Consider the following 14,185-nt stretch of genomic DNA (forward strand, 5'->3'; position numbering starts at 1 on the left):
TGGAATTTATCCCTACTCCTACTGTAAAGCAGCATTGCAGTTTGCAATGAGTGCACGTCTGAAATGCGAAGTGAGTGCCCAGATTTTTTCTCTTTCATGCCATCTATAATAGCTTTCTTGTTGTACTTTGATGAAGAAACTGCAGAAAACATTATAAAAGGCACAATGTGCATAGGGGGTAATAAATCTGCTGGATGCAGATAGTCAATGCCTGCAAGTCATAATCTAAAGCTTTGCTCTTAGCCTCCTACCAGTTTTCATTATCAGTGAAAATTGCTATTAATGTAATACGATAGCATCATGGCCAAAGAGCTCAGAACTCATACATTTCATACAGCTGTCAGAAAATGATAGACATTTAGCTTCAAGGTAAAGCCAAAGTTTCAATGTTCCTGCTTTTTATCTCTGAAGCTTTGTTACTTTAGAAGATAATTATCTAATTTTGTGACCAATGATGTGCTCTCAACACATCAAATTTTAATACCCGTAGTATGTAGATTTTTTTGTGTGTGTTTCTTTTGAAAGTTAGCAATTTTAGATAGCTTGACACAAAATCTTCAAAGTATATTGAGTAGTCAAGTATTAAAATGGGACCTGGAGGAACAGTAGGAACACTGGGGCCCTGACCAGAGTTTTCATAATGCATTCCAAACAGCATTTTCACTGTGCTGTTACCTAACAGGCTACAGATATTATGACTGCATAATTTTGAATCCCGCTTTTTGAAAACAACTAAAATTCTTGTTTGTGTATAAAAGCACAAAGAAATCCCTTGACAGCTACTGTAGAATAAAGCAAAAATAGACAATAAGACATAAAACCTTCTGCCAGCTGACAGACTCTTTCTGTACAACACTAAGTTCACTTAAGATACTGGGGGGGATAAAGATAGTAAAAGAAATGGCTAATAAAGCAAGTGGGAGCTAAATGGCTTGTCTTAGCCCTAGATTAGAAAATAAATTCCTGTGTTACCACGACAAATTAAAAAGCCTTCTCCTATTCATGCAATCAGCTAAGTGGAAATTACTCTTGAGACTTGATAATTATGAGAACAGTTACACATTCCTATTGTGAGTGGTAAAAACCCATCTGAATATCAAACAGCAGAGAGCTCAGTTTAACAGTCCATGAAGCTACTGAGAACTATTTTAAAACAATAGGTCAGAAAAAGTGTTGGGACCTGATGAAGCAACCAAAGAACTCCATCACACTGTCTATGACTGGGAGGACCTCAGGGGTGCTGCCATCACAAAGTGCTGTGCCTTTCCATGCCCTCCAGGAGATTGTGAAGATGATGAACCAACAATGTTTAGGGAGGTAGAAGTGACACCCAGCAGCCAAGTGGAAATGGGAAGTTCCAGCTCAATTAACTTCTTGTCCAGTCTAGAGACAACATTGGACCCAAAGATGTTGTGGCTCTGCTGCCCGGGAAGGTTTTGAAGATCAAATTCAAAGACCCAAGAAATCTGCACTAATTTTAGTTTTGACCCTGCTTGGAACAGGAATCAGAGTTAAAAGACCTTTTAAATCCTATTCCAGAATTCATTATTCCATATGTCCAGAAATTATGAAAAACAGAGCTCCACAGGGAAAGACAGAAAGACATTGTATAGAGGGGATGATGAGTGTTGGTTTCCAGAACCAGTTTTGTGGAGTCATTAGTGTCAAACACAAAAGTCTCAATTCTTAGAGAGTATAATTAGAATTTTTTTAATTCGGCATCACTATATTCAGAACATTAAGCAAAAGAAATCTTAACTTGCACACAGTAAAGGAATGGTTTTGACAGGACATATAATCCATCATCTGCTCAAAATTCAGGGATCCCTGTCAAATCCGTGTTTTGAAAGCACAAAGGAAAAACATCCTATCAGAAGATCTATTAGAAGCTCTTCCACCCTTTCCTAAAAACTAAAAGGAATGCTTCAAGGAAATTACTGTCAGTGGAACATATAGGAAACTTCACTAATCAACAATCCACATAATCCATACATTAATCCCTGATGTTCTGAATGAATTATACACACAAATTTCTCCCTTTATATCCCCAGTCTTATGATGCAGATTAGGCCACCTTATAGTTTGGTTTGTTAATAGACCTGAGAAAACTTTTTCCTTAATCTTTTATTTGCTTAACTTTGATGCTCTAATATCTGTCCAGAAGGATAAATAGAAATAACTATCTCTACGTGCCTCCTCTACTATAAAATTATTTATGCAAAACATTTGGCATCAGGCTCAGAAGAAAACATTTCTCTCTAGAAAATATGCCCATTAAAAACTGAAAGATTAAAATGAAAGATAAATAAGGTGGTTTGGAGAGAGACAGGGAGAGAAACAAAGACAACAATAAAGCATGTCAAGTTAAGAAAACTAAAAGCAAACACACAAGTAGGAGCAGATGCTTTGACAAAGAAAACACCTTCTAAGATTTTATAACTATTTTGTTTTTTAATCACCTCAATGAAGTGCATTGGTTTAACTCTTTCCAGTTCTTTCAGGAATCTTGACAAAACACAGTTAGAAGAAATCCCTTCTCAAACTCTTTTGATGAAGAATCACTACAAGAACCTAGATGCTTTGAAGACCCCATCCAAGCAACCTACCAGGCTCCACCTAAAGAAGCAAAACTTCAGTGCAGGTGCTTCTTCAGGAAAATTCTTCTCAAGAAAAACAACAGTGAAGAACAAACTTTAACAAGTATCAATTGTTGATAACAAAGCACCAGAACCTGTGGCAGCTACATAAGGAACCGACCAGAGTTTACATCTGATCATTTCCTGCTTTCTCCCTGGGACAGCCCAGAGTCTTACAAGCCCCACTAAAGTTCTCTTGTAGACTTCATAGTTACATTTAACACAAGAACACACAGGAGCACCTTGAAAAGCTCACCCTGCTGATCCCTTATCATATGGTTGTCAGACCTGAGGCGCAACAAGAGATTATATGAGCAGTCCACATCTTTTTCCAAATAAACTTTTCCAAAAAGTTTATTCTATTATAGCTGACATATTTATTCTTCTACAGTAAAATGATATTTTAATAAGATCATTTGTTTGTGTGCTTAAAAGGGGAGGGGAAAACCAGCAAGTCTTCATCCAGCCTGGCTACCCTGTACAGCACTGACAATTGTGTTTATAACCTGTTCCTGCTCTGAAAAGTGAAGGACACCCCAGCTATGCCTTAAGGAAATGTAGACGCAAAGATTAATAGCACATAGATAGAGACATCAAAGAAGAAATACAATTACTGTAATTGATGATAGTCCAAAATAAAGGATTTAGCTCATTTTCATATCAGGCAGCTCAACAAAGTCTACATAATGGCCAGGAACCTGGTCTGAGCAGCCAACCTGCAAGACTTCCACACTATTCTAGGGTTTTCTCTCAGTAAAACAAAATTAAATAAATTGATAGTAGCAAAAAAGTTAATTCTTGTGAAGAATTAAAGTCACAATTAATTAAAATTAATTCTTGTGTTTACAAGGTTCTTGTACATCTACTATGGATGTGGAGAACAAATTTATGTTGCCTTTTTTTGGTATGCTGGCTGTAGGATCCTATGTGAAGGAATATCTTGAGCAATCACAATTCCCTTATATGTTATATCACTGTCTTCAAAACCAGTGCACTGGATATCATCTATTACAGGGGTAACTTCACCTGGAAGGTCCTGGGAGAACTGAGGGCAGGATGTTTTCAATAATTATGTGTCTCTGAAATTAATCACTTCTGGAAAGGCTACCAAGACCCTTATCAACTTCTTCCCAACTACGATTTTAAAAGTGGTTTTGTGAAGATTTCCTTTTTAAATACAAATCTTGCAAGTGTTTGATCACACACTCTAAGAAAGCACTACAGCTTTATATAAATTAACTTGGTGGATGCTAAACAGGATCATAAAAACAGGATCATCCATGTAATTTTTGCAAAAACATTGTGTAAAAAAAGCAAAATGGAACTCCACAAGAACTACAAAGTAATTTAACTATTTCTTTAAAACCTGTCAGTGAAGCTCCTACAGAAACTAAAATACCTCATCTAGCTAATCAATATATAATTTGTGATGTAAAATGTGTTAAGACTTATTAGCAGCAACAAAAACTGTCCCCTACAGAACAGTAATGACATTTGAAAGTGTGGAGTATTGATTAGCAGCTACTTAAGAGTGAATCACCACTACAATGCAGCATCTACTCATACTCTACATACCTTCACTGGCAAGATAATTTGCATGGAGAGCAGCTCCTTTAACCTTGAAACGTAACCATTTTCCAATACAGGATATGAAAACAAACAACCATAAATGCATTAAGCAAGGGAATTAGCATTCTCTTCCTTTCAAGATCTAATGTTTTCCAGTTGGATTGTCTGCTCAATAATTTCCATATTAAAAGACATTACTGAAAGTGTAGTGCATTTATCATGAACTTACTAAAGCCATCTCATATTCCTCTTATATACTAACAGTGTAACTTTTTTACTTTGAATAACACAGAGGATCACACTCAAACCCAGACAGACACAGAACAGACTGCAAAATAGTGCTGAAAGAGGCAAAACATGAATTCAGCATGGCTTCCCTTTCAGACCAAGTGAAATCTAAAACATGATATTTGATATTCAAGCTGATTTGACTACATTTTAAAACCATTACCAACACCAAAAAAATAACTACTCCCACCATAACATTCGAACAGGAGAGGAGAGTACAAATCACAGATCATTCAAGGTGCAATTCTAACTTCATAGAAGAAAAAGAAAATTTTCCAATACCTCCAGAAAAGGCACAACTTTATTACGAAAAAAGAAGTCCAAAGGTTTTTTTGTTATGGAGAAAAAGAAGTATTCAAAATTTGATAAGACTAATTCTTTCCTCTACAGATGAACATACTACCTGAAGATTAGCATGGAACCAAAGGTTTTTCCACCAAATAGATTAGTAGCATAACCATTTGTTGGATTTTTTTTTTATTTTTGACGAAAGTTAAAATGTCTATCCAGAAGAATTTACATCTTTATGTCTGCAGAAAACATAAAATACTGCAAAGCACACAGAAATGTTCTGCACCTAGTTTGGCATGGAGAATAATCTCATTGTTCATGTAGCCCAAAGATCTGTAGGAATTAAAGGTGATGGAGATTTAAGCTCTGCAAGTTCCAAAACATCATTTGCATTAATCAACAGAATTACGCTGGTGTAAGGATCTCGGGTGTATATTTCTTTTACTTTCTAAGGTTTGATTTTAAGTCAGTGCTAAGAGACACATTTTACATAAACTGGACTTCAGGAGTCCAAATTGTAATGGATGAACTCTGAATACAGTTTTTGGTAAGCTCTACGCCATTTACTTGGTGTAGAATCTGAATTTGGGCTTTGGGGTAGGTGTTAGGTTTGGTGGGTGGGGAGAATGGTGTTGTTGCTGTTGGTTTTGGTTTGTTTTTTGGGTTTTGGGGGTGGTGGTATTTCCTCCAATGGGGTTTTTTGTATTTTTTGATTCACAGCCATATGCCTACAGATTTTATTGATAATTTTTCCCTATTTTTGATTTTAAAAATATATATTATTTTTGCTGTTTTAGAATTGCTCAACTGGCAATTCTAAAACAAAAGTTTAAATTGATATCCAAAAAGTCAGTCCATGCCTATCCTTTAACCTGCAGGTCTCAGTCCTAGTTGACCCTTTCCTTCCAAGCAGTAGTTGCAGTGTCTCGAGCAAAGAAACAGCCTACAAAAACCAAAACCAACATAAGGCTGAATAAAAGAAAGGCAATTAATGTCAAGATGATTGCACTAAACTTGCCTAAGAATTTAAGTCTCTATTATACAATTTAAACTAAAGATAGATGTACTGTATGAATCAGATCCACCAGCTGAATGCTAATTGATCTAAATCACCCCGTTATATTAATTTTGCACTGACATTTCCACAGTTGCAAGAAACTCCTGAGATACAGCACCCCATCCTTGTCGGAGAGATAAAATGCAATTCTGCATCTTTAAACACAGGAATGCTCTCCTGACTGAAAAACCTGCTCTGAGAAAACAATGATTTGGGAGCTCCCAAGACAATGAAGGATTTGTTGAAAGGAGAGGCAGATGCAGACTCCAGCCTGCTTCAGAGCAAGGCAGGCAGGGCTTACGTAACACTGAGGGCTCCAGCAGACAACTTACATAAGGAACATCTCAGGGAGCCTGAAACAAGCTTCTGGTCAGGAAAAAAACCTTGTGGAAGGACCAAGAAATTAAGGGTATTTTCACCCTTCCTACACTTGCAATGAATAATATTGACAATTCAGGAAGAAATGAAGAACCAAAGCTCAGAGTATTTTTCTAAAAAAGAGTCTCATCAAAAGGAACCTGAGAAAGCACAGACCATGCTGCACTTTCACACAGACACTGCACTGATTTAAGAGCTTTACTGTATTACAACAGCATTCCCCAAAGCCTGTTTTCCAGAACTCCAATTGCAGCAGCTGAAGTGAATTTGTTCCTGGCACCTAAGCCTTGCTTTGCATCCCATATTGGAAGCCTGGCTTTGCCAGTGGGCTATGCTCTCACATTCAGTACAGGACCCACAAAACTCAGAGTGTTTACAAAAGAAAAACAAATCAAATATGTCAGGATTCAAATAAGGCAGATGTCTTTTGACAGTCTAAGGAAGAAAAAAAACACCTAAGAGAGAATTAAAATTAATTATTGGGCCCCAGTAGTATTTGCTAAGTAGGTGAAGAGTATGAACATCTCTACAGCATCAAGGAGTCTCTCCAAATCTATATGACAACTGTAAAGCCTCCAGACACCAGACAAACTAGGAATGATACAGTCCTGTTTTCTACTGGATGTTTTATGTTACACTTAATGGTGTTCCATCTCTTTGAAATCAAGGTGTAGAACATTTAAGTGCTAATTTTGCTTAAAACCTCATCATAGTTTCTGAAATTACTTACTGAACTATTATTTTCCAAGGAATTGGAAGCATCTGTATTTCACCTAAAGTCAGTTTTGGGAAAAGTCATGTATCCCAGATACTTCTAGATGGCATAAAAAAAACTTGAATAAGATTATCATAATGACATAAAATAATGAAACATTCAATTAAGATATGGGAAGCAGTGGATTTAAAAATATACTTTCAAAAAGCAACAAAAATATTCTTATCCATCTTTTACAAACTCAAGAGAGCACCAGTGCTGGTCACGTATTTGATGTTCACAGTACAGCAAGACCTTAAAAATTGCAATAACTCCATCAACATTCACAACTGTAAACTGGCAAAAAGATTTTTTACTGACTATCTCACATGAATTAATTTGCTCAATGAAATTTAGTGTGGGTCAAATGACTCAATGTGCAAAACATTTGGGCAGCAGAGATTGTCAATCACGACTGTGAGCGCATCCCTTTGAAAGCAGCACTCGCTGTGTGTGCTGACAGAATGAATCAAGTAACCTTTACATTAATTTTTCATTTAGCAAGCCTGTATTAAGCTAAATGGCACTCCAAAGCAGTTGACAGTTGAGGAATCTATACTGTCCAGATCCATAATCATACACACATTTTATATCTTCACTTGTTTAAGGATGCTTAATTCATAATCAGGAAATGTGGGCTCCTTTGGTAATATCAGAAGTCTCACTGCTTCTAAAAGTGGAATCTTGACTTTAAAATGACATGGATTCTGATCACCCAGAGCTCACAGTAAATACCAAACATATTCTTGATGCCTGGCTAGTGGGGAGGGTGGGGGTGGGAAAAAAAGGCATTTGTATTTAGAGCCCTCCTGTGCTATCACCTCCTTAACTGTTGTGACAACCTCTGTCACTGACTTTGCATGTTGAAAATACTTGCAGACCTTGAAGTTTGGTATGTTTCTATTCACACAAGCTTACAGAAAAAATATACTTTATAACCATACAAAAAAGTACATGCTAAAGTCATCTGTCATCCAGGCTCATTTGCCACAATCAACACCAGGATACAGCAAGCTTAAATGGACAGACACATTTTGGAATTCTAAATTAAAGAAAAAGCAACAGACATCTTTTAAAACTACTGTAACCAGAAAGAAGAAAAAAAAATACACGTGACAGAGGAATAAATGCTCTAAATACCTGCCAAACCTGCGGTTTTTTCCTTTTCTCTTTCATTAAATAAGAAAATATAATATAAGCAAGAAAGAAAAACAAGATAGCTTTGAAAGAACACAAACCGTCCACCTTCAAAAACAGGAGCACAGACTGGTTAGTGAAACAGAAAGGATGCTGATGAAAAGGTAAAATGAATAGCTTCCAATTACCTACAATTATAACAACCAATAGGAACCAATCTTGCTGCTTCAGAGGGAAAAAATACATCACAGAAGGGATGACAGCAACATCTACTATGAGGAAGAGAAGGAGGATCAAGGATTCCATACTGACTCTTTGTGGGATTTAGCATGATTGCAACACAGGGTACATTCCATATTCTCCTAGCAAACATTGGGCTCAGGACTGGGCACGTTTCATTTCCAAAGCCATTTTAGCGCAGAAATGGCTGCACATGGAAGAGCTCCAAAGTTAAATAAAGATACTTGGTTGTTATGGCCCAATAAAAAACAAAAATCTTTTTAATAATACGTGATTACAAACTAATCAAAAATGAAAGCCCCGTCTGCTTTATGAATTTAAGGTGTTCATAAATAACAGTGACAATGTACGACTACACATACTTTAAAGAATGTGAGTTGGAAGTATAATAAATATTGAGTGTCCAGATTTTCATAATAAAATGAGTTTGCCCAACATATTGAAGTGAAGCCATTTAAAGGCCTTGAAAGGCAGTAAGAGACCTCAAATATTTTGGTTCTTAACTGCTCAGTATTTCCGCTTAGTGAAATTCATGTTTTACAGTCCTGGCTATACATATCTGAAAAGGCAAGCTCCTAAACAATTCATACATCTTTAGTAATTACTAAAGCCAGTTGCTTTCATTTTAAAGGATAGCACAAGCTTTTTATTTCAGCTGCTGCATGTACAGTTATATAATTTCACACATATATAAGCCTTTCGAAATAAATGCTAAAAGCTGAAGGAATAATTTCATTCGCAGTCAGACAAAAAATAAAATTAGTGTTACTCAGAAGTAAAAATCACGTCTGCAAAAATTCAGCAGAAATTTTATGTATGGGTTGAATGAGTGTTTTTTGATCAGTGAATGTCTCAATGTTTTCCCATTTACATATTGCATTTTCAGAATCACATGTTAAATGCCCCAAAATAGCAGTCTCAGTCTAACATATTCCTCTTAGTCTCTCATTTTTTTTGCAACTGTTGTAAAAATAAACTGTCCACGATACAGAAGTTTACTATAGGTTGCATATTTAAATTAAACAGAGTCCTTGATTTATACCCAATACTCAAATCTGCTTTTTCATTACCCTCTGTTCCAATTATGTAGACTTATACCAATTTCTCAAGTTTTTGCTATACTTCACCACCTTATTACCCAGCTGTGCAGCTGAGCAAGAAGATAACCACATTCATTCCTCTTATCTGTAATGATGTAATACATCTCAGCACTGGGTTAAGATGATTGGGGAATAATGGCATTTTAAAAACTGCAGAGATGACAAACAACAGAGCAGCCGCCTTCTCCTGACACAGTGCATTGTGTACACAGAGCTCAGGGTGAAAATAAAACAATATGCACTAATTCTGCTCCTTGAATGAAGTTAGCGTCTTTCATAAGAAACAGCTGTTTTTGCACAGAAACATCATCATCATCATCATCACAATGCAGCAACCAGACTAAACACCCGCAACCTGGGCTGCAGCCTAGGCTACAAGGAATAAGTGTTGGAGTTTACTTTCCAATGGAAAAAAAAAAAAAGTCATTCCAACAGAACAATATCAGGTTAAGCAAGGACTCTACAGATAGTGCAGTGCAATGCAAAGAGTCATCAGGGACTAGTATGCAATATAAAAATAGATCATGGACAAAAGCATGCACAGCACTGCTTGCCTGTTCATTTAAAAAATTAAATCTGCCTCCATTTTCTCTGTCAAAACCTTCCTTATTGCAACTAAAGAAAACCTTACCTTCTGTAGGAGCTGGGAACCTGAGTATTTGGCTGCAATAGATTTGATCTCTCCACCAAAGGCTGAGGCCCAGAGCTTTACACTGTGAAAGAAAAAAAAAGAGACAGGAAGAAATGTAATACACATGTCAGAGCTAGCAACAGAGACTGTAACAGCATCAGCTGCACTCGGAAGGATCCGAGCAATTTTGCCTTAGAGAGCTCACTAAGGAACCTGAGCACAGCAAAAGATCAGTGAAGCTGGACAAGTATAAGCACAAAGCAGACCCTGTGCTAAGGTAAGGCCTCTGATATGAAACTACCAACCTGGACAATTAAAATTTAAGGAATTAACTTGTACAGAAACGTGCTTTGGCACAACATGACATATATCCATTGAAAGGAAAATAGCAGATAAGATGGCAAAACAGTTCTGAATGATAAATTCCCACATGAGAAAGTGTTAACTGCATCAATTTTAGTAAATGTAAGCACTTAAAACTCAGTGGCCACATACTCCACCAACACATGCTCCTACAATAAAATCATAGTGACAAGCGCCTTGGAGACAAGCACTTTAAACACAGCTGACAGAGGAGCAAAGGTGCCCTGGAACAGCCAAATATCTGCAATAGGAAAACAGGAGAACTCGAGCAGCCAAGTTCTCATCCTTGAGCATGGTCCTGAGAGGAATAGCACGGAAGCACTTACACTGACAAGGGGATCTGCTGCTCCGATCCAACCACATCCACTAAGGCTGTGTTAAAAGCTGTCCAGAAGATAAAGAAAAAGCCCCCAAAAGCCCGAAGAAGATTCAGGTTCTCTGGCATTGTGCCTCTCTGTGCCTGGAAAGGTTTGGGGAAATTCAGGTGAAGCTGAGTTCAGCAGCAGTGGGGGTTTGTTTCTAAAAGCTTCTTTCCCCCCACTCTTACCCCCTTTCCACTGGAAGGGGACACAGGAACACCGGAAAAGAAAAATTCACAGCTCCATCCTCATTCCTGCAAAGAATGACCCTCTCTGTGTAATGGAAGGAGCGGAGCAGAATCGAAGCTCTAATGACTTGAAAACTATTGTGTCCCTGGTAACAGCAAAGCGTTTTCCAGCACTACTGCAGCCACTTGCATGTAGTTCTTTACAACTCCGCAGTCAGCAGTGTGCTGAAGTTACTTCAGTGACCTACTGCTGCTCCAAAGTGCCCTTAGCAGCAAGAAAGCAGACTATTGATTCCAGCTGGGGAGGCTGTCTTCTTGCAATTACTGCTCACTTGGCAAATGGAAAGCTGCCTAGAGTTCTCCTTTCCCTCGCCGATAACCTCCAGCCTTCATCCCGATCAAGGCAGGCAGAGCTCTGGTTCAGCGGAGCGGGAGCAGCAGCCTTTTAACGGGATAGCGCCGACACAGAGAGGCAGGCACAGGAGGAGCTGGACCAGAGGGAGGGCACGGCACAAGCAGAGAAAGTCTGGAGGCGCTGAAAGTGGAGTTGAGCCCTTGCAGGAAGGCGAGGAGAGAGCGCTGCACATTGCCGGGGGCTGAGCTTGGGAGGGCTCGGCGGGGCTGGCAGGGGCGGGGGCGCGGGGCCGTGCACACCCACCGGAGAGCGATCAGGCAGGGCACGGCTGCATGACGAGCACCTGTCCGTCTGTCCGTCACACAGCCCGGAGAGGCGAGGGCCGCTCGGAGCTCAGCGCGGTGCCCGGAGCATCCCGCTGCATCCCGGAGCATCCCGGCCCGGGCGGAGCGGCGGTGCCGGCCCGGGGAGCATCGCCCGGAGCCAGCCCCGGCTCCCGGTCAGGCTCGCACATCGAATCGAGTCGTGGGGAGCACGTCCTTGTGCATAAAGGCGCCTTTGCTGCTTCCTCCCACGCCGGAGCACTGCAGCAAGTCGCTCTCCGAGAGCTCGGGACCGGCAAAGGCTTATGAATGAAAAGAAATGCAGCATAAGTAAATCAATGCGAGCTGACTCCAGCCTATGAATAAATTATTAATTTGTGCTCATAGAAGAATCCTCTTGATATAGCAAATATAGGATTACAAGCTCTTCCACTGAGAGAGCAGCGTACGCAGCAGGAGGGATTGGTCCAGGTATTTTTTGTTGTTGTTGCGTTTTAAAATATTCCCTCCCTCTTCTTGCTTTTATTCTTCTCCCTCTGCTTTTTTCTCACCTTCTTCTCTACTAAATGTGCAGACTTAAAATAGCAACTGAACTTTAATGTAAACAAGTATGGCAAGACCATGATCTGAGCACGGGCTGAGTCATCCTTGCATCCTACAATATAGCTCCAGTGTCCGCTCCAGAATTCCAGTTTCTTCCCTCTGTAGTTAGAATTAACACCTCAAAATATTCACTCTGCCTTTGTACTCTGTCCATATCTTAACATTTTCTGTCTTGAAGCTCGAGATATAGTACCTGTATTTCTTTCCACATTAATATCTCTAAGAACCCTGAAGAGTTTGCTTTAAATATCAAAAGCTCTATTCAATATCTAGCTGACAAAAGCATCCTGCTTTCTCAAAAGAAATGAGAAGTTTAAAGATAGAAAGACTAACAGGGGAACTGTGCAGAACAGAGTAGCACAGCACCCTGCAAGTTTCACCACCCACCAGCCATCCCCACCACAAACAGTAAATAGATCACATTTCCCTCCATGCTAGTACCTTTGTATGAAGGCAATAAAGAAAAAATTTCTGAAAAGGAACATTTATTTTGTGTATTACTGAAACATTTTGAAAGTCCTGTTATCTGTGCTGTTACTGTGGATTTCCTAAGCAGTGTTTAAAACATGCTGCCATGTCACCAGGTGTTCAGCTTACCTACAGGCAGAAATATAAAAATGCACATGGCTGACTAACAGTATATAATCAATTATGTGCTCCTTTGAACATATTACATAAACAATACTATCTTTCCAAAGCCAGGAATGAAACAGAAATGAGTAAATGTCTCAATACTTGTGCTGTTTACTTCTTTTTACATGCTGAACACTGTCAGGCAGTAAATACATCAGCTCATTTTGTGATATTCAAACAGTTCTTATGCTAACAAAGATCCTTATCTGCTTCAAGCCAACAGAGTGCCCTTATGACAAGTAACAGTTACCTTCATTTCTGAAAGCATTACTGGAAGCTTTTTGAAAGCACACAAAATGCCTGTGTACAAGAGGCCAGCACATTTTAACACATCACTAATTATTGGCAAGAAAAGATGATAAAGTCGTTCATCAAACCTTGACTTTGTTTACATTTATCATACATTCAATACTATATCAGACCTACAGTTTAAGCATCTGCTGTGTGCAAAACTGGACACTCACATTTGTTTAATACAAAAATTGTATTTGCACTATTGCTAGTCTAAGGAACTAAATTCACTTAGAAAAGATTTTTTTTTCTTGAAAGAGCAATCTTTGTTTGTGTTAACAAGCACTTGTGTATGCTATACTCAGAGTGCTTTCAGCACCTTTCATCAGAGCACACTGGGTTTGTCTGTGCAGGAAATCAGCTCCTCCTGACCATTCAGTGACTGGAAAGCAAACCTGAACCATAGCACCCACAAAGCACCACAGGTGACACCAGAACCTGTCTGCAGCTGTGTCCTGGCCTGACCACTGCTGACTGTTCCTGGTATGCAGATCACTGCAGTCGTGACACCGGATTCCAAATTCACGTCAGCATTTCTCCCATGTTGCTCCCATCAGGATGCAGAAACTTTCCCTGAGTGGGTTTGCATAATGAAGGAAAGTACAGGAAAAAAAAGTGGCAAGTTCTGCTGGACAGTTTCAGTCATTTTTAGTGGGGATAGAGCAGTGTGTTTCATTATTTGCTCCAGCCTTCTAATGTCCTGGAGCAAAGGCTGCAGAAAGCCAAGTTTCAAAGCATAGTAATGAATTTCTCTTTTGGAAGTAATGTGGCATTTCTATCATATCTTTATGCTGTTATAAACAACTGCTGAATCTGGAATAATTTCTGGTCCCACTAGAAAAGTGAATGCATAGATAACTGACCAGAGAAGGAAAGCACTTATGCACATAGCAAATGTACATTCAGAAACCAAAGTGCATCTCAGCAGAAAGTGCAGGTAAGTTCCTTAGATGCCACTGGTCTCTGAAGTAGGGTTCCCCATCCAAGTG

The 14,185-nt window shown here is 39.0% G+C and overlaps 1 protein-coding gene across 1 annotated transcript in view; it reads right to left on the reverse strand.

Annotated features, from left to right (window-relative positions):
- Positions 1-11,372, reverse strand: part of CACNA2D3 (calcium voltage-gated channel auxiliary subunit alpha2delta 3) — a 383,158-nt gene extending 371,786 nt beyond the window's left edge. Inside the window, exons 1-2 of the mRNA XM_059480385.1 lie at positions 10,771-11,372; positions 10,082-10,163 (exon numbers count right to left, since the gene is read on the reverse strand). Of these exons, the coding sequence (XP_059336368.1) occupies positions 10,082-10,163; positions 10,771-10,889 (201 nt within the window). The 5' untranslated portion in view covers positions 10,890-11,372. The remainder of the gene's footprint in view (positions 1-10,081; positions 10,164-10,770) is intronic.
- Between the last annotated feature and the right edge of the window lie 2,813 nt (positions 11,373-14,185).

This window comes from Ammospiza nelsoni, chromosome 11 (genome assembly GCF_027579445.1).
Source record: "Ammospiza nelsoni isolate bAmmNel1 chromosome 11, bAmmNel1.pri, whole genome shotgun sequence".
In the NCBI taxonomy this organism is placed as follows: domain Eukaryota; kingdom Metazoa; phylum Chordata; class Aves; order Passeriformes; family Passerellidae; genus Ammospiza; species Ammospiza nelsoni.